At 35.9% G+C, this 21886-nt stretch overlaps 1 protein-coding gene across 6 annotated transcripts in view; it reads right to left on the bottom strand.

Moving 5' to 3' along the window:
* Positions 1-3512: 3512 nt before the first annotated feature.
* The window catches only part of ATG5 (autophagy related 5), a 126808-nt gene continuing 108434 nt past the window's right edge, over positions 3513-21886 (bottom strand). For all 6 annotated transcript variants that reach the window (XM_025444464.3, XM_035697988.2, XM_025444468.3 and 3 more), the window contains one exon: positions 3513-5732. In XM_025444464.3, coding sequence (XP_025300249.1) covers positions 5596-5732 — 137 coding nt within the window. In that variant the 3' untranslated portion in view covers positions 3513-5595. The remainder of the gene's footprint in view (positions 5733-21886) is intronic.

A 21886-nucleotide genomic window follows, 5' to 3' on the forward strand; every position in this document is an offset into this window, starting at 1 on the left:
CAACAGCTCTGAGTAACAAAAATATCAACATTTTAAGTTAATGGACATAAGCTTTCAGCACCATGACTTGTCATTTGGAAAATGTCCCCTAGACAATACAAAAAGACAGTCATCCCATCCCACCCAAGTACAGTAGCCCCCTAGAAATCAGAAGTGCCTGCCACACATGGTAGTGCCACCACCTATCCATGAAGCCAGCCTTCTCTGCTATGCCTTACGCACTCCTGTTGGGGCTGTTGGTGATTATTTTCCTAGAATGCCACATTTCAGCTCTGTGGTTTTTTGGGGCTAGCTTTATGGTGGCTCTCTGAGAGCAATTATTCACCTCTGATTCCTACTTATACACCTAAGGACTGAGAAGTAGGTCTCCAATCCGTTGACCACTTATCTCAGTTTTTATATTTGAACATTCTTTTTTTTTTAAATTTTTTTATTTGAACATTCTATAAAGAGAACTGATGGTTCCCAGTTCTTTTGCTAAAACCAAGTCTGAATGTGCCCTGCCAAACTACAGCACGGATGAGCAGCTGACTACCCACTCCATACTGGTATTATGAATTCTAAACCATTGCATCCTCTCTCTGCACATACTTTGGCATGTATTAGATAGTCACTATACACTTGCTGACTGAATTTTGAGAGCAATACTGACAAAATGGGGGCATATTTGGAGGAAGCAATGAACAGGCTAGTGACATTTTGTTTGTGGAGTCAAATGTGTGAGAACTTCTTTCAAACGGAGTTGTCCAAAAAGAACGACTAAGCCTTCCATTATAAACTCTAGGTCATTTCGACCTAACGATCCAATGTAGCATTTTCCACTTAGTTTTCAATATGATGTAGTACTGTGGGGAAAAAAATCTCATAATGAAAAAGTTTAGGAGATGCTGGATCAAATAGCTCTCATAACCCTACAACTTCTCAGTGCCTTTAATATGTCAAAGTGCTTTGGACTCTAAAAAAGAGATGTGCATACAGCCTCTTCCTTTTACTCAACAAGTATTTAGTACAGTCCATTGTTTCAGGTCTTGCTCAGTCTTGGAATTACGATACTGAGCCAAACAGACCTACCTGGTCTCTGCTCTTACGGAATTCATGCTCAAATTCCACACAGATATTTATTATAAACCATGGTAATTGTTATGAACAACAACAAAAAGCTATCAGCATTTTCTAAGTAACACTCTATAAAGCAGGTAGACATCTTCTTTCACTCAATATAAAAGACTGAAACCCATATATTTCTCTTCTAGGTCCTAACAGTCTACCTTGCTCACAGGTCTAACATGTTTCCCTTGCTAAAAATGTATTACATTTTCAGAAGTAAAGACTGGAGGCAAAAGCAAGACACAAACTACTCATTTATGAAAAGGTCAAAATTAATAAATACGTCCAGATGCTTGATGAGAATAGCTCTAGCTTTAGGGACTGCTTAAATTAGAGTGATGTAGAAACAGAAGCTATGTCCTGTGGTCTACTCTGCAACTAAAATGAATGTGGACTGACGCAAGGATCTGATCCACAGTGGTTCCTACTGAAAGTAGCTGGTTTGAGTCAGCAAGTCTTCACAGTAATGCAAACCCAAACCAACTGTACTTTGTTGATTGCTAAACGACTAGGTTCTTCCTATTTTTATAGTGAGTATTCTTAGCAGAAAAATACAACACTGATTTTAAAATGTCATTAAATTATCCCGAGTTAATTTTTTCTTTTTATATTAAACATTTGCAAAGCATCAACTATGTGCTAGACACTCTGCTAAGAACCAGGGCAAATAAAGAGGAAACAGCCTGGTTGTGTTTTATTTATCCTTGTGAAGTGGGGGGTGGGGTGGGGAGGGTATGTGTGTGTGTGTGTGTGTGTGTGTGTGTGTGTGAGACTATGCCACAGAGGGAAAGCCCAAATTCATCACTTTCAAAAGAATCAATTATTATATCAAAGCAGACTGACATTCCTAAATCTTTAGAGTTCTCTTTATCTCATTGTGGATTATTCTAACATATTCTCAGTTAATAAGAATAGTTGAGTCCTCAAAAACCTAAACACTTAATGAACACATTTAAAGGATCTAAAAACTGAGTCCCTTTTCACTCTATGATTACTGTATTATGCTTACTAGATTCCACAGTAGTATTACTTCTTCTAGGAAGTATAAAGAAGCAAACTTTGTAGGGCACCTGGGTGGCACAGTGAGTTAAGCACCCAACTCTTAGTTTCAGCTTAGGTTGTAGACTTAGGGTGGTGAGATGGAGCCCAGCATTGGGATCCACCCTCAATGGGAGAGTCTGCTTAAATTTCTCTCTCCCTTTGCCCCTTCCTCCCGCTGTGCTTGAGCATACTAATACATAAATCTTAAAAACAAAACAAAAAAACCCACAAAAAAACCTTGTAATTCACACTTGAGAGAATTTAAGGATTCTTTTGTCAAATAAATCTACACGGTAAATGAATTTTTAAAATTATAAAGTGTCAATCACAGATTATTTGAAAAGAGGCATACTTCTCTTCTCTCCAAGACCCCTGTGGGTAATTTTTAATATTTTCAGGCCAGGAAAGGGATATATTTAGAAAACACTTAGAAGGACAGAACTCAAAAGAGACAGATAAGTATTTTGACTGATTCCATCCCACTGATTATAAATAGGACTGACTACAAATACCATCACGCTTGATTTTTTTCCCTATCATATGCCAAGATTCTACACTTCTATTTCAACAATGTTAGCACATCTAACAGGAAACCCAACTTACCTCAGACCTAAATATCAACAGTATGATAAATAAAAAGTGAGACTCATTCTTTGGCATGACCCACATGAACCAAGTTTCTGAAAATTGAAAGAAAAAGTTATCTCATATAGCCTATAAAAAATAAACACACGCTAGAAAGGTCACCATTAAAAGTCACTATCATTCAATATCAAATCTTGTATATTGCTTTTTAAGCAAATGATCAATTCCTATCTGGTTTCCAGTTGGACGGGGGATAAATAGAACAGGACAAATGCATTCGTGGGTCCTCCTTAGACTAACTGGGATGTGGTCTATACATCACCACACTATAGACTGGGAGGTCAGCTTTCTTTAATTATGAGCAGGCTACTTTGGGCCTCTAGATACAGAAGATGCCTGTCAATTCAATTCCATCCATGGTCAGAACTTAGGCCATCCAAATGAAAGACAACACTATGACGGACAAGCAATGATTTACTTTATTTAGGCTGAATTTATACCTTCCTAGTTAACAACGTTAATAATTTTAAAACATATTTTTATTTCCTTGTGTGTGTGGGGGGTCCACTACCAAGAGTGAGTTATAAACAAGCATATAGAGATTTGTGGCCTTCTCCGGTTTTCTTTCATATGTTCTTCCTTTCCCCTCATATCTTCTACTGCTTTGAGAAACGTTCAGACAAGCGTGAGACTAAGGAAATTTTAATAATTTCCCCAATAGGTAACTTGCTTTATATGAATTTCATTTCCAACTTCTGGAAATAATGACAGACACAAAATCTTATTTAATTTTTTAATAAACCATAAAATTTAAATATTCAAACGAAAAGAAACAAAAATAGATATTTAAGCCAGCACGAATTTCTGTGTTTATTCTTCCTGTGGGGATCGGGGCTTGACTTACCTGGGACGAGAGCAGGGTAATACAGTTATGATGCTGGTGTAATAATGGACAAGTAACAACGGGCAATGGCTTGATAAAGTTTTACTTTCAAATCTGGAAGTAAAGATCAGTAGCTCACTTGAGCCCACTGCAGAAACCTCAAACTAGTCTTGTCTGTGGAAAACTACTATGGCTTACCGTTCTTACCACACTTTCTTCTTCACAGCTTAGCACTCCCTGGCATTTTGATCCTTTTGTTCACTGAAGCTCACTTCAGTCTGTCAAAACATCAAGGGGGAAAACCCCCAAACTGAATAGGCGAATAAACACTTTTAATGTGAACAATCATATTCAGATCAATCTCTTTTGAAAAAAAAATACAAGTCAGTGGGTTTTTTGTCCTTAAGTAACTCAAATATTGTCATTTTTTTCTGCCTTTACTAAAATGGCACTTTTCATTTCACTGACATTTGCCAATTAGGTTGAATTTCCTCATATTGGTACCTGTTTCTCTTGATTGAGGCTTATCCATTCCACTCCAGATATCTCATCTTTGACTAACGTTATCTTGTTCTGTGAAGAAATACACTATTATTGGTCAGTGAAAAAAATCACAAAAGGAAAAAGGAAGCAGTGAGCACTAGAAGGATCTCACTTCGACATTCGTACAATTTTTATAGGAAAGACATTCATTTTTATTATGGAATCTAAGACTGTTATTGTGTGATACTATGCTTTGTAGCATATTCAAATGGGTCGACATTCCACACGGACAGCAAGCTAGCTCACAAGACACAGCGTAATGCACAAATACGTTTAGCTGGTAGAGTTCCAGCAGCACGGTAATAAAGTGCAGCAAAAATTTCCTTATACTGAACGAGGACTCCAGGAACCTCTGAATATTTTTGGTAAAGTCACAGAAAAGCTACTACAGTCAGGAGACTGGTAATCTTTAGACTTCAGCGACTGGCTGCCAGGGGCCACAGTGAAAGATTAGATCTGAAGCCAATGGAAAACACTAGCTTGCAAAGGACCGTTTTTTTTTTCCCACCAAAAATGCAAGATTATCTTTATACAGATGCTTAAACATACTATGATTTGACAGGTTTACAGTGATAAAACAGCAAAGATAAATGATAACATGTATACCTTTATCATGTAAAGAACATAGATTTAAAAACTGGCAGCAGGAAATTCTATGACAGCTCCTGAGACAAGTTATCCTATGCCCTCCATCCACTCCATGTCAATGACGACCCGCCTGAATGGTAACACAGAGTAAAAACAGTGATCTACTGTATGTGAGTCTGAAAGTACTGGAAAAGTGACAAAATTGTATGTTATTAAATGACAAAACATATTTAGAGGTTTTATTTAAAAATCTCTCAACTGTTCATTATCAAAGTTACAAGATTGTTTGCATACCAATAGACAGACTGTAAACATAGGAAATTTTCATTAAGGAAAGATGGGTTTACTGTAATTGGATCTTTTACAAAAAATTACTGCAAGTTATTGATAACAGAATTTCTCTTTTACTTTCTTAAGTCTAATTCTCTAGAAAATTAAACCAATGTTTCCACTCCCTCGAGCTCAAGTTCAATCATGGTCACCTTAGGAAATACCCCTGTTTATTTGTTAATCAGAAATACAAATCAAGTGGCACATATTTCCATTTTCTTCTTAGGCCAAAGGTTTCGGCTTCATTATATTTTACAAGAAAACAGAAGACTTGCAGTGGTCCTGTGAAGCCTTTCATGTCGCAGCTGAGGTTTAATGACGGCAGTGGAGGAAAGCAGTGGTGATGCAAAGTAAGACCAGCCCAAGTGCCCTTATCTGACATGGAATCATCTTCCTGTTTGGCTTGCAGTAGTGTTTCTGGTCAGGTTGCCTCCACCAAACCTGATTGAAGCAGAAGGGTGACATGCTCTGGTAAATCCTGTTTAAGGGTGATTCCGTTCAGGCATAGAGTTGATCCTTCAGTCTGTTGGTTGCGGGATGATACTAATATGAAGAAAATTATCTGGGTAGCTCAGATGTTCACTCAGCCACTGCAGAGGTGTTTCCAACATTGGCTCAATTCCATGAATCATCACTTGATTCTTTTTTTCCCCATCTATTCCAAAAAAGAAATCCAACAGTAATCAGGAAGGGTCAAAAGAGAAGAAATAATAATCTGTGATACCTTTTGAGAATCTGTGGTGAGGTAAATGGGTTTAACAGCTTTAACAGGTTAAACCTGGTCTGTCTCCCAAGCAGGAAATGTGGACATGGAGAAAGTTCAAATGTTGCAATATGTATCACCCAAAACAGAAACCTGAGGGTTGCAATGAATTCTGATAAAAATTCTGTTGCTATATGTGAAAGTATTCATTCTTTCTTAATTACTGTGCTTACCTAAGATTGACGTTAATGAAACTATAGTGGAGAAAACAGCCCATGTACCCACTGACCAAAATTTATTTTAGTTACACATTAAAAACTATATGGTTATTAAATATGACAGGTATATGAAGTAGGTCAATACATATTTAAAATATAAAATAGAAATATGACTAGAAATCACCAAGAATAAGATCAGTATTTAGGAAGATATTTAATGGAACAGATGGGAGCTACAGGTTAATTTCAATCAAGTTGTTCAAATACATACCAGAAAGTTTTAGAGACATACAGTAACAGTTTTAACGAGAAGGAACTAAGAGTCTGACTCAGAATTCCTGTCTTAGAGTCACGAAAACTGATTGATTTCTGTTAACACCCATTCACTAATTAAAAGAGTGCTGCAAATCAGACTTTTCTTTCAAATTCAAATTTTATTACAGATTTAAGGTGAATTGTGTGTCTTTTAGAATTCTGATATGATGTACTGACAACTTTTATGGTAAAGTGAGCAGCAGCTCTCTCCTAACCATTTCCTTGGTTGTCATAGGAAAACAAAGAAAGCAAAACCAAATTCCTTTTTCGAAAGCAAAACAAAACAGAACCTTCAAGAAACTTTGTGTCACTCCTCCAGCAGGCTTCTTGGTTTGTCTCTCTTAATCTCTCCAAAATAAAATGTCTGAACCTCTCAGCTTCCTGGAGACAAGAGACAGGGAAACAGGGAGGCTCATGGAACTGAATGAGAGGGTAATACCATCCTTTCCCCTTTCTGCTCTATTCATCCAAGTGCTCTAATGACCAGGCAAAATGGGCTGATGATGTATGGTGATAATAACGTGGCTGGCCCCTGAAACGAGACCCTTTTAAAGAAATGCTTAAACTCCCCGTTAGAGGCAGCACAAGTCCTGGGAGATGACAGTCAACAGACTGACAATAAGAGAAGACATAGGAACACTACAAAGAATTGATAAAATCATGCCAAATATACAAAACAAACAAACATACTACTGATCCCAAACATAACCAAGCAGAAGTCCCAAAACAAACCCCTGAATCACTGCTATTCTTTAAAACAATTTTGGAAAAAGACATCGCCTCATAATACTTCTCACCTTTTTAAAAAAGTGCTTTCGTTGTTTTGATTTTTCTGACAATCTTTGTTGTATCGGCACATACTTTTATACACAGCAGTGATCACTGTGCTAATACAATGACTAATTTTCATAAGGATGGGAATCATCTATAAATAAAAGATTAAGCAATATACTGAATACTATAGAAAGCATGGTATTAGTACTCTGAGAATATTTTAAATTGCTGGTATTCAAATGGATAAACCCTCAGCTATCTGGAATGATTCACTCTCTGTAAGTTCTAGATTGCCAAGGTTTCACTGCATTAAATCTTTCTTAGAACATTTGAAAACATTTCCGGTATAGTTCTCTTCATATTCTTATGTATATTTCTTTGAAATATTTTAATATTCTCAGAATCTTCCTCCTACTTAGCACTGAGTCAAAAATGAAAGAGCAGTGGTGTAAGAGTTCCTTATCTGTAAAATTTTTCCTTAAGCCAGAGTTTACCTTTGGATACTCTGAAATAGAGTATAAGAAACAAGTCTCAACTCGGTATCCAAAATCTGGTGCCTAGAGCAATATTTAAACATGAGTGCAAATACAATATGGCATACAATCCACTCATGCATAGTGTGTTTGAAAGGCAAAAGATCACTCTTGTTACAAAAAGGACTGATGGGAGTGGGAGTCTGATTTGTACAATATAGGTGGAGAACATAAGCACTATTCAAATATCTTTTATAACAAAGCTAATAAATCACGTTATCAGAGACCTGAATAGGCACTGATTCCCTGCTTTAAACTGGGGCCATTTTTAATATGTAACATAAAAGTGTCACTAAGACAACTATGGAAATGCACCTAGGACTGTCATATTCCCCAACACAATATTTTAACATTTTAAATATAAATTTTGTCACTGCCTACATTTATCCAAATACTTCATCTGTGTACCTTTATCTTTCTTGTTTTCGGACTTCCTCCATTAACACTATAGCCACCAGAGGAATTCTTAGAATGGAACAGCAGTTCCCTTGGAACTGTTAACTAAATTTCCCTCTTATTCATCACTATGTTTCCAGTGCCTAGCATGGTGCCCGACACCTCATAATTTGTCAACAAATGTTTTCAGAGCATGGATAATCTTGTTGCTGGTAGAAGGCATTGCCAGGATGAATGCTTATTTATTATCTTTAAAGATTTTACTTATTTATGAGAGAGAGAGAGAGAGAGAGAGGGAGAGAGAGAGGGAGGCAGGGAAAGAAGGAGAAGCAAGCTCTCTGAAGAGCAGAGAACCCGATGGGGGACTGGATTCCAGGACCCTGGGATCACGACCTGAGTTGAAGGTAGACACTTAACTGACTGAGCCACCCAGGTACTCCCAAAATGAATGTCTAGAGAATAGTTTCTGATGGCTGGTACTACTAAGTAAATGAGCTCTACCTATAAAACTGTTTTGGTTATTAAATCAAGAAAAAATCAAAATGTTTCTAGATAAGCCAAAAAGTATATATGCTATTACCTACTCATGCTACCATAAAGAACAACAGAGCATGACTAGACATTTTGGTAATATCAGAATTAACAAAACGAAGCAGCAAAGAATTAGCAAGATGTTTCTTGTTTTTCTAACAGTTGAAAGGAAACACTTGATGATATTGTTAAAGTAAATCATGTTTTTGGTAAATATGTCTTTGTGTTTCAAAATGGGAATCTAGAATTTAATACTTGGGAATAAGAAATACATCACTACAAAGCAAATGACTCAGGAGAAAGAAGTTATACCACACCTCACCCACTCATATTTTTTAAAAAAGTAGTTTGATGCTTTAAAGTAGGCAAACATTTGAGACAGTAATCAAGTGAACTAGTTCTATATGAAATTCCCTCATACAGCACTTTGGGGGGCTAACTCTGATTTTGATATAATTTCAAACTTCTGGAAAAGTTGCAAGAATAGTACAAGGAATTTCCCTTCACCCAGATTCATCAACTGCTTACATTTTGTCCCACATGCTTTATCATTCTGTATGTATATAATTATTTTCTGAATCATTTGAGTAAATTAGAAATATTGAGCCCTTCCCCCCCTAAATGTCAGTGTGAACCTGCTAATATTCTTTTACATGACTATAATACAGTCATCAAAATAAAAAAATTACAAAATACTATGGTGTAATCATTTCAAATTTTATCAATTATCCCAATTCTTTCTTTTTCCTATCTGGGATCCAGTCCAGGAATCACACATTGCATTTAGTTTTCATAGTTCATATTTCATATTTAATCTGGATAGTCTGTGCCTTTCTAAACCTTGACAGCTTTGAAAAGGAAGCATCATTATTTTGTAAAATGTCCACGTAGCAATTTTAAACCTAATTATTTTAATTCATCTTGTAAAAATAAGGATAGTCATTAATAAATACTTTGGGCTTAAAAAGCAAGGAAAAGGACAGAAAATAAAGGCGGAGACACTATTTTCATTAGGTAGAGGAGGAATTCAATTCACTTGAAGAGTTAGATATTAAACCTGAAGAGGTCATATATCAACACAAAGGATATAATAAAATTTCATGTCTTATATTCATCTTACTTATAAATGTATCATATGCTTTTGTATTATCACCAACAGCCTAATAAAACCCAATACTAATACCTAAAAAGTGAACACTTTTAGAGTTCTGTGACATTTTAAGAAAAATATATTCAGATAGATATTGGTTGTATGATTAGAACAGTTAGAATTACATGTGGAAGCAAAAAAGAAAATCTGCATTCGCTACACAAGTCATTAATGAAAATTATGAACTTAAAACAACAGTAACTTCTTGTGTATATGTAAAATAATGATATATATATAATATAAGTGAGACATAGGGTGCCTGGGCAGCTCAAGTTGGTTGAGTGTCCAACTTTCGGTTTTGGCTCAGGTCATGATCTGAGTCGTAAGACTGAGCTCTGTGTCAACTCCAAGCTGCGGGTGTGGAGCCTCCTTGGGATTCTCTCTCTAAACCTCTCCCTCTGTATGCTCCCTAAAAAAAAATAAATGAAAATTTAAAACTAATAAAAAGATAAAAAATAATAAAGGAACAAGGGCCAACTCTGCATTGCTGGTTAACAAGGTGCTACTGAAAGATGAAACAGGAGGCAGGCAAGGTGAATTCCCATTATGGTAATAAAGGACTCTGAGCAGGCCTCAGATCTCTTTCAGAGGGTCTCATTATATGTAAAATGAAGAAGTTGGTGTAGATCCATGGTTTGCAAGTCTGGCTGATGATCAGAATCATTTGGGATTTTTATTTTATTTTATTTTTTTAAAGATTTTATTTATTTATTCATGAAAGACAGGGGCAGAGACATAGGCAGAGGAAGAAGCAGGCTCCCTAGGGGGAGCTTGATGCAGGACTTGATCCCAGGACTCCCCCCCCCCCCCCCCCCCCCCCCCCCCCCCCGATCATGACCTGAGCCTAAGGCACACGCTCAACCAAGCTGGGCTCCTCTCCAGACCTTCTAAATCAATCTCTTGGATAAACGTTCCCTTGAATAAATCTTATGATATTAAGAGTATAGAATTTTTCCTTAAACAAAATCTTATGCAGAAACCCAGTATATATAACACAGAGGAGGGTGGGGCAGCTTGGTTGATCTTGGTCTCCCAAATCCTGGTACTTGCTGACTTAAGTGAACTAACAACCCATAGTTAATTCTCAATATGACTCTATGGGTCAGTTTGTAAACCATGTTCTAGAATAGAGGATCACTAATATGTCTTACAGTTTTATTATGAGTCTTTTATGCTTAAACAGCAAAATATTTCTTTCAGAGTTCAAATTAGCACAATTCACTAGTTTTGAATTCTTAGGCAAATCACTTAATCTTCTGGGTCTCAGTTTCCTCCTCTCATACTGTGGATAAAGAATTCTAATTCTCCAGGGTTGCATGGAGATTAAGTGGGATATCCAAGTAGAGCACGTACCCAGTGAAATTAGTGACTCACTCCCTAAAAACACAAAACTATTGAAAATATTAGAGAGTAAGTGAAGACAAAAGACTAGTTTTTAAAACATCATGGTTTAGTAACAAAAAGAAAACACTCAATGTAATTCTTTTCCCGTATACAAAGTTATGGGAATAAGGTAATTCTTTCAGTACTAGCAGTATCAAAAGACATATAAAAACCACGGATTCAATTATGTGATTGGCATGCAAAGGGCTGTGAGAATTTGGCCTAATGTTAATATACACTCTAAATTACTCAGTCTCATTATTATGCAGTGTGGCACATGAATTTTATGAATGTACTAAAACAACAAAAAAAAGAAAGACTACAGCAAAAACCGAAAGACTCAATTATTATGCAAACAGAATGAATGACAGTTTAAAAAATTTCTTAAGCACTGTAAACCCTCTGAATTAAATTAGTACTGCTCTCAACATGTATATTTACTAAAGCATATCACTAACAAGTCAAATGAGCCCTGCTGTACTATTGTTACCTAGTAGACTTAGGTAATGTTCTTCTTTTTTAAAGAGGAGAATATTCAGGTAGGGGGGAAAAAAACTTCCAGGATCTTTGTTATAGATCTAAAAATATATCATTATTTGAGAACTGACAATATGTGAGGAATTTGCCTTTCAGAGATTTCTATTAGCAATGGCTCAAATCTTCCCATCTTGATCTACATTTTATTTCTTATTTTTTTGGTTAATTTTCAATAAGGAATATGTCCTAAATGTCCTTAAAAATAGGTTAGCTGAGTTTCCAGAGAGATGCATGAGTTTCATTTTTACTATTAATAAGTATACTACATATGTGAAATCTTGAATTTAAAAGGAAGCTACAGAAATGGATGGTGTATCTTCAAAGGTATCCTTTAATCCGAATATTTCAGTTTAATTAGCTTTTTAGCTCATAACATGAACATGAGCTATGAAATTGTAGAAATCCAAGGCCAAATGCTGTAACCATTGTGTTTAACTTTGTGGTTTCACATTTATATTGTATAATTCAGCAGAAAACAACTTATCTTGGAATGTGTGAGGTGCTGAAGATAAAACTGGACAAATACTTAGTACTTCTGAAAGTCTTAAAGAAAGGAAAAGATGAGCTTTTGAACTACCACTAGTCTGAACAATTTTGTTCTGACAAATTCTTTAACCTCTAATATGTTCATTAGTAAAACACCAACTAATTGAATCCATCGACACGAAAAACCACAGGCAGAAATCTGAAGTGCATACATCATGGTGAAGGATTTTGACTCAGCCTCAGCAGTAATAGTCAGTGAGGTCAGGTCAAAGAGGGTTAAACCAAGCCAGGATATAGCCGAAGGAATACATCAAACGCTGATTTTAAAAGGGCAATTAATCTTGGACAGAAATGCTTCCTGGGGAATGAGATCTCAATCTTAAGAGCACACTACATGATGTAGCAGTAAAAATGAACATATACAAGCTTACAGAGCTTTTATCCTATGATCACAAACAGAAGGAGAGGGCTGTTTATCAGAGAAATACAAACCCATTTAAAAATACTTACATTAACTTCTTCCGGATTTATACTCACTTAGCAGTACAGGTCTTAATGAACATGTAATATCACAGTTAATACAGACCACAGATCTCTGTCCATGTGTACTTTTTATATTTTGTGTATTTTAAAAATTATTTCTGCCCCAAATATATCCAGAGTCTTGGCTCTTAACATCACAAACAAGATTTTCAAAATATGTCCATGTTAATTCTCTCACTGCCTTTTGCTTATAATCGTTGTATCTCTGAATGAGGACATAAACCAAAATTCACACCAAAAAAACCCCATAATTTGCTACAACAATAAAAAGAAAACTGTATTGAGTTTAGAGACTGTAAGATGATTTTAATAAACTGATTTCAAGTCTCCTGGTAGATAAAAGTGTGATAAAAGTTAGAAATTTAAACTTTTTTTTTTAAGATTTTTTTTTTATTGGTGTTCAATTTACCAACATACAGAATAACCCCCAGTGCCCGTCACCCAATCACTCCCACCCCCCACCCTCCTCCCCTTCTACCACCCCTAGTTCGTTTCCCAGAGTTAGCAGTCTTTACGTTATGTCTCCCTTTCTGATATTGCCCACACATTTCTTCTCCCTTCCCTTATATTCCCTTCCACTATTATTTATATTCCCCACATGAATGAGAACATATAATGTTTGTCCTTCTCCGACTGACTTACTTCACTCAGCTAGAAATTTAAACTTAAAAAACAAAATAAAACTTTGAAAATATCAGTTCAAATATTTTTGATCTGGTTTCAAAAGATCACCCAGTAATTCTAGTTGAGTGTAATAGGGACCGTTAATATTTGTCAAATATGAATTACATGACAGTTGTTTTATTTAAAATGTAAGCAATAATTACACTGTTTATATATGGTCAGAGTGAGGTCTCATAGGACTATTTTAATGAAGAGATGACTAGCTTTTCATCACCTGCATGTATTATTATTTTGTTAAGGGAATTTTATTTTTTAGTGTTAAAGATGAAATATTAATAGTGCAAGTGTCTACACTCAATTTTTAATAAGTCAGGTCAATTCATTTAACTTCGAGATTCAGATAAAGAACATTAATTGAGAGGAATTCAGAGGCATCTTTTGATACAGTAATCTCATCTCCAATCAGTGAGAATAAGGAAAATGACTATTTTTCTTTGACTTCAGAAAAGACCTATGTCAGTGGACTAAGTCATTAACAGATTCTGTATCACCAAGATTAGTCCATACTGTCCATGCGTTGGGACAAAGCACAAAGATGGAGGGAGAGTAAAGCAGTCAAGGCAAAGAATTTCACGCACTTTAGTTTAGAATTTGATGGCAGAATGATAACTCTAAGAAAAGAAATTACATTATAATTACCAAGCCTAAATAAACTGAGCCTAACAAATTGCTTCTGTCCAAACTTGAGTACTGCAGAGTTTTGCCTATGAGGGCTATATTTAAAGAATTTGCTGAACTCCCATTGTGAAAGACACTATGTCATTCTTGCACATAAAATACGCATCCAGTGAGGGAGAGAGAACAATGGAGAGCAGGGAGTGTCAGGACGAGACTGGAAGGGTGAGTGACCAGTGTGAGAGACTGAAAGGGTGAATGACCAGTGTGACCCATTCCCACAGGCCAGACTCACAGTATCTCGACAGAGCTATGAATGGGCTTTCCATGCTTACTTGTGAATCTCTGAAACTTCAAATAAATGTGTGAACTATTACTCAGGGCCTTCAATGAAAAACTTTCACTAACAGCAACACTTTTACTCCCCTGCCTTAAGATTTTTACATTAAATGTATTTTAACAAGTGTATGATAATTGAGCTGGCCGCTACATTAAGTAGATGCCTTAGTAAAATAAGCTTCTTCCTTTTTTTGCCAGAATCAGATTTCTGGCATTTTCTAATCATGTCCAGAAGTTAATTTCTTAAAAAAAAAAAAAGAAAAAAAAGAATCAGTGGCATAGAATTCTTGCCATAATCTGATATATAAGCAATTACAATATCAGTTTTCATGATATTGAAATTCAACTTTGATGAATTCAAAGTTCATCATAAATTTATACCTTCTATTCGTATGTCAAATATTACCTGTCTCTGCAGAGTGGGATTATCAACAAACAAGAAAAAAAACTGCTTCTTTCTAACTCTATTTTGTAAATTTCTTATGAGTATAGTTATTTGTAAAAAAAAAAAAAATTTAACAAAACTACAGGAAAAATGTTAACTGCAAAACTTTGGAAAATTATGATTATGAAATCTCCCCTTAAGCAAATATTTTGTTTAAATCTTACAGTCATTCTGTGAGGCTGATAGGAAGAACCATCCTTATTTTATAAAATAAGAAACCTGGATCCATTTAAAAAAATAAAAAGGAAAACAAACAGCTAAATGATCTTCCAAATCCGTGCGAAGGTATGGAGAAAACATTAGAAACAAATTCTAAAACATTAGAAAACAAATTCTAGGGATCCCTGGGTGGCGCAGCGGTTTGGCGCCTGCCTTTGGCCCAGGGCGTGATCCTGGAGACCCGGGATCGAATCCCACGTTGGGCTCCCGGCGCATGGAGCCTGCTTCTCCCTCTGCCTGTGTCTCTGGCTCTCTCTCTTTCTCTCTGTATGACTATCATAAATAAATTAAAAAAAAAAAAAAAAGAAAAAGAAAACAAATTCTAAATGAGTGAAAAAAGAAGTACTGAAATTGTAAAACCTATTATTCTTACCTAAACCCTTGTTCTGATGAAGTTTGGGGGTTTACAGGTTTTAGGTTTCTGTGGCATGAATTTGAGACTGAAATACCTCTCTTTTGGAGAGGGTCAGTGTCAGCATTCCTACAGAAGTGACTACTGCTGGCTCAAACCTCAAATCACATGGTATCAATCAACTAGCTTTAATTCTAACACTCAAAGGATCTGCCTCATATGAATAATATGAAACTTAGATGTTTCTTTTCTCTACTTGCTCTATATCTGAAAAAAATTATAACATCAGTTAATTTACTTTATAAACACAACCTAATCTTATGTCATGGAGTGAAGGAGAAAAGAGGTGAATGCACCATCTTTCACTTTTTGTAAAAAACTATTCTGCTGTTTCTCATTAAAATAAAGCAATATAATTTTTAAGAAGATTTTATTTATTTGAAAGAGAGAAAGAGAGAGCATAAGTGTGGGGGATGGCAGAGGAGGAGGGAGAAGCAGATTGCCTGTGGAGCAGAGAGCCCAACCGGGGGCTCGATCCCAGAACCCTGGGAGCATGACCTGAACTGAAGGCAGACGCTTAAGCAACTGAGCCACCTAGACGCTCTAAAGTGATATAATTAAGTTAGACTATCTAATTGGGGTATAATTACCCCTAGCCCCAGTTGTTAACACGATCTTCTGATGTACTAACCAAGCAATAGATTACTTAGCTCCTCAGTGCTTTCCCCACATTTCTGACATCACTGAAAATTTTCTTCACATTTATGGGAGAGAAGTAGAAAAATTTGGCTAGTCCCTCAGCAAACAGAGTAGGGAAATGTTAGATGAGCATTTCAGACTAGGTATTATATTACCCCTTAGCAACCAGCCCCTGGGTAGTTGGTGAAGGATTCTAAGGTGCTCATGTGGAACGTCTGACCTGGTCTCACCTTTTCATCTAATTTCTGCTCTCTTTTAAGACAGCTCAGTCTTCCCTACCTCATCCAGAATAGATAAGAGCAATTTCAGGTGCTTCCTAATATTCTTTACATATCTCCATCCCTGTACACAGCACAGCGGGGCATCTTTCTGCTATTCCAACCATACCAAAGTTTCTTAAAAGCAGGAACTATGTCTCATACCTCTTACTGTCTCCAGTGCCAGAGGTCAGTATGATGCAAAGAAACTGACAAAAAAATAAAACCTACAACATCAAATGGAAAGCAAAAGTTAAATGGTAGTTAGGAAGGGTCTAATGGAGTAAATATATTCCCAGAAAGTAGAACAGAAATGGAAATGCAAAAAGGCAAGTAGCTTTAGGATTGTACTTGGTGGTAAAAGACATGCAGAGAAACTTCACTGATTTGCCACGGAATGTATGCCTTTCCCTACACATACACTCTATTTGTACAATATCATATATGAATTCAGGTTTAAACCAACCCAACTGTGACAGAGAACTGATCAACTGGAATCTTGAAATAAATGTATCAAAGTAAAAACAACATTTTTATTTTTATAAGCCTAACTTACTAGATTCTTTTATACTACATTAGAGAATTGGGAAATAAAATATGATTAGGCAAAGCTTATAGGTGTTTTATATTCTCCAAAGTAGAAGAATAAAAGCACTATTTTTAATTTTTTGTTATTTTTTGGTAAGTTGTTTTTAATGAAGAAAGAAAGAAGTATTTCACTTCAGGTCTGGCACAGAAGCTTAGCTCTGAGTCATTTTAACTACAGCTGACACCACAAAAAAAAATTTACCTGAGCTCACCTTTGGTTATTTCCTGTTACTCTAATTTGGCTAACTCCTCTAGTCACTTACAAAACAAAACAAAACAAAACAAAGCAAAACAAAACAAGGAACACACAAAGCAGCTCATCATTAGTTAGCTACTCCAAGAGAACAATGACCTAAAGCACGTCTTCATAAATATTAGTACATTCTACTTTCACATGATGAAATAAGGCAAAATTCCTTCATGCATGAATCACTTGTTGTAAGGAGTAGTAGACAATAGTGCCACATAACATTTACGAAGCACTTTCTCTTTTTATCATGTGATGACAACCAGTTCTTATCCACACACACCCAATCTTAAAGTCTTTCGCTTTCAACTTAAGTCGAGTGCAGGTGTTTCAAAATGCTTCACATTTGACAATACCACAGGTGTGCTAAACAGTTGAATAGTAACAGCTGAACAGTAAACAGTTCTTTACTGAAACAGTGACTTGATGTTTTGGATACTCCCCACAGATCCTGAAATGACAGTTATTTTCCAATATGAGGTTACAAAAGGAAAAGGCAAATAAAAGTTTTTCCAAAGATAAGATACTGGTGTTAGAAACACAGCCTACTCCTGGTATGGAAGGTACTATCCAAAGTACCTCAAAAGTATAGGTACTATTTATATCATTTCAAAGAAGCACATGTAAAGTGTGTGTGTGTACTCTAATCAACGTACCATGCGACAGCTGGGAAGAAGTTTGTCCAATGATATCTGCCCATAGCATCTGAAATTGCCTAATAGGCAGATTTGTGGATTAGAGTTGTAAGTGGCTCCTCACTGGCCCCCTTCCAAAAAAATGTAAGGGAAGTCACGTTGCCTATTCTCCAGGGATGGATGTGCAGGTTGGGCAGGCTACAAATTCAGAAGATAAAGAAGAGCCTTTAAAAGAACAAAATGCTTCACAAGTTTGTGTGCCTTTCCCGTGCAGGGCCATGCTAATTTTGTATGTATTGTGATCTGGGTATAGGAATGGCAAATGAGCACGAAGGTACATTCAGACAGAGTGCCAGCTCAAAGCATGTGACTGCTTTTCATTTTCATGTCCCAATGTCAAAGCCACCATTTTAATAAGTTCAACAAGAAGGTAGTCAGAATTATATACAGGAACACTAAAATAAAAAAATGGACAAAAGAGCAGAAGTTCAGGTTCTCTAAATACTGCAGGAGAGAACAGCATGAAGACAAGACCAGGTACTAAAACATAAATCACAGAATAAAGAGTGAGGAAAAAGTAAACATTTCAGGATGTTATTTTAAACTAAACAAAAAAGTTAAAAGGTTGAAAAAGTGAAAATGAAAACAAATGGAAGCATGCTAAAACAGAAAACCAATAAACCAGGAGATGGAGACTTGAGTTCTAAACCTAGTTCTGCAACTAAGTAGCTAAGATACCCTTAGCTACTCATCTAAGAAATAGAGACTGAACTAAATTAACTTTCAGGTTTTATAATAAAAGATTATTTAAAGATGTCAAATACAAAATTAACACCCAACCTGCTTTCTTCCTACCTTCCTCGAATAAATCTCCCCTCATCACTCACTCTGTGTCTTTGTTAATTGTGCTGCTGGCTAGGGTATACATCATTACAGTAGAACAGTCTTCCTCCAAGGGTTTGAAGATGCCCTTTCTATTCTCAGAAAGAACAGTAAAGGGGTGCCTGGGTGGCTGAATCAGTTAACTGTCCAACTCTTGATTTTGGCTCAGGTCAAGACCTCAGAGGTGGTGAAGTCAAGCCCCGTGTTGGGCTCCATGCTGAGTGCCGGGCCTGCTTAAGATCCTCTCTCCCTCTGCCCCTCCCCCACTTCCCTTTTTCTCTCTCTCTAAAACAAAACAAAACAAAACAAAACAAAACAAAACAATAAGGTAGCCATTTCAATATTAAACTTAAATTTCAATTGCCCTTTTTTTAAGTGACAGAGTTGACATAGAGTATCATGAGTTTTATGATTATGAAATCTCCCTTAAACAAGTATTTTGTTTAAACCTTACAATCATCTGTGTAAGGTTTAAACAGGTGTACAACAGTGATTCAACATTTACGCACATTAGGAAATGACCACCACGTAAGTCTAGGTACCATATGTCACTGTGTACAGTAATTTCAATTACTTTTAGTTGATAAAAGTATTTTTCAATGTTCTTTAAAATACTACAAAGTACTAAAAAAGAATGAATAATACAGTACAGAGAAATGAATAACTGAAGGCCAGTGCTTACACTGGAAGCAAGTAAGAAGTATATGAGTCTCATTTCTGTTGGCAATAAAAATGACTAGTATCTTAATTATACTTCAAATGGAAAAACTAATCTGTATTCCCAAACCCTCAAGAATATGGCAAAATAGATAGTAAGCAGGTTTAAAAAGAAAAACAAAAACCAACCCTTATGGCATGGAGAAAATTAAATGGTATGATTATTCCTGAATCAATAAAAGTTACTGGGAATTTCTCAGTGAAAATTTCTGTAACCTGAGTTCAAAAATACAAGTCTCTTAAATATCTCAATAAAAATATATAGGAACACGGCAATACTGGTTGTCCCTGGAGAGGGAAACAGAATTAGGGTTTGGTAGGCAGAGGTAGGGAAAGAGACTTTTCAATAAATTCCCTTATATACTTTTTGATTTTTGAATATAAATAAATTTTAAAAAATTATTTAACTTAAAAACTTTAATAGGGCCTCATTAAAATTAAATACTTTTACTTTTCAAAAGAAAATTAAGACGTGTCATAGACTAGGAGAAAATGATTGCAAATCATATGTCTGATAAAAACTTGTATCCTGGGGTGCCTGGCTGGCTCAGTCGGAAGAGCAAGCAACTCTTGATCTCAGGTTGTGAATCTGAGCCTCCATTCTGGGTGTAGAGATTACTTAAATAAATAAAACTTAAAAAAAAAAAAAGACCTCTATCTAGAATATACAAATAACTTTCAAACTCAGTAAGAAGAAGAAATCTCCTTGAAAACATGAAAAAGGCATCTGAACAGACATTTCACCAAATATATCCACAAATAATAATAAGCACATGAAAACATACTCAACATCATTAGTTGTTAGGGAAATAAAGAATAAAACCAAGAGATACCACTATATAACCACTAGGATGGCTATAAGAAAACAAAAAAAAATGGGGATCCCTGGGTGGCGCAGCGGTTTGGCGCCTGCCTTTGGCCCAGGGCGCGATCCTGGAGACCCGGGATCGAATCCCACGTCGGGCTCCCGGTGCATGGAGCCTGTTTCTCTCTCTGCCTGTGTCTCTGCCTCTCTCTCTCTGTGTGACTATCATAAGTAAAAAAAAATAAAAAATAAAAAAAAAATAAAAAATAAAAAAAAGAAAACAAAAAAAATATCTGTTGGTGAGGATGCAAAGCTGGTAGAACTGTAAAATGATGCAGCCACTTTGCCGGAGTTTAGCAGTTTCTTAAAAAATTAAACACAGACCTAACCTACAAACTAGCAATTCCACTCCCAGGAATCTACCCAAGAAAAATATAAATGTATGTCCATACAAAGACCTGAATGCAAATGTTCACAGCAGCATTATACACAAAATGAAAAGCTGGAAACATTCCAAATGCCCATCAATCACTGGATGAATAAACAAAATGATATATATACCCAAATGAATACTATTCAATAATAAAAAGAACTACTGATACAGGCTACAATATGGAAGAAACTCAAAAACATTAAGTGAAAAAAAAAACAGTTGCAATTCCATATGATTGCATTTATGCAAAATATCCAGAAGAGGTAAATTATAGAGACAGAAGACAGGGAGACTAGTAGTTGTCTACAACTAGCAGGAGGAGCAGAGATTAGATGCAAACAAGCACAAGGGAATCTTTGAAGTGACAAATGTTTTAAAACTAGATTATGGTGATAGCTGTACAACTTATATATTTATTAAACCTAAACACTGAGGTGCCAAAAAATTATTTAGCTGAAACTCTTACTGGAAACTAAAATTACACAGCAATAAAGTTAGCCTACGATCCTACAATAGTATTATAATCAACTTAATGTTAACTATGCCATGCTTTAATCATCCTAAATAGTGTTTCAGGTTATGACACAAAGAATTCAGTATGTGAAATACTGAGAAAACATTTTTTGCCCCAGCACCAGAGATACGAGGATGTGTATGTAAGACACCATCAAAAACCTTGCCTATGGAATCTAGTGGAGCAAAGTGATGAAAAATGATACAGTAAGACTTTATACAACAATATTTATAACCTCTTAAATCAACGAACCTCGTTTAATTTTAACAATTTTGAGTAGCAATCAATGATCTTTTTTATCAATCCCTTCTGGTACTAGTTCTTTTTTTTTTTTTTTTTTTTTAAGATTTTATTTATTTATTCATGAGAGACACAGAGAGAGAGGCAGAGGGAGAAGCAGACTCCATGTAAGGAGCCCGATGTGGGACTCAATCCCGGGACCCCAGGATCATGGCCTGGGCCTAAGGCAGGCGCTAAACTGCTGAGCCACCCAGGTGTCCTTCTGGTACTGGTTCTGATGGCATTTTACATGCCCCTCTTCACCCCTCCTACTGAGCATTTATGCACTTAAGAAGAGTTAGATACAGGAATGCCACAAAAGGTAAGCATATTTGATTAAGAAAAATAGTTACAGTCACAGTCCAAGTGACCTGTTTTGAGTTCCATGTTCTTTGTTTAGTCATTCAGGCTGAAATATTAATATTCCCCTAGTTCTACTTTGTTTCCAATTTTGGTTGTTAGGCAAACTATTTCCTTAGACACTACACGCTTTTTGAACTGTTGTTATACAGTTATTAGTCATGTACATA

This window comes from Canis lupus, chromosome 12 (genome assembly GCF_003254725.2).
Source record: "Canis lupus dingo isolate Sandy chromosome 12, ASM325472v2, whole genome shotgun sequence".
Lineage (NCBI taxonomy): Eukaryota > Metazoa > Chordata > Mammalia > Carnivora > Canidae > Canis > Canis lupus.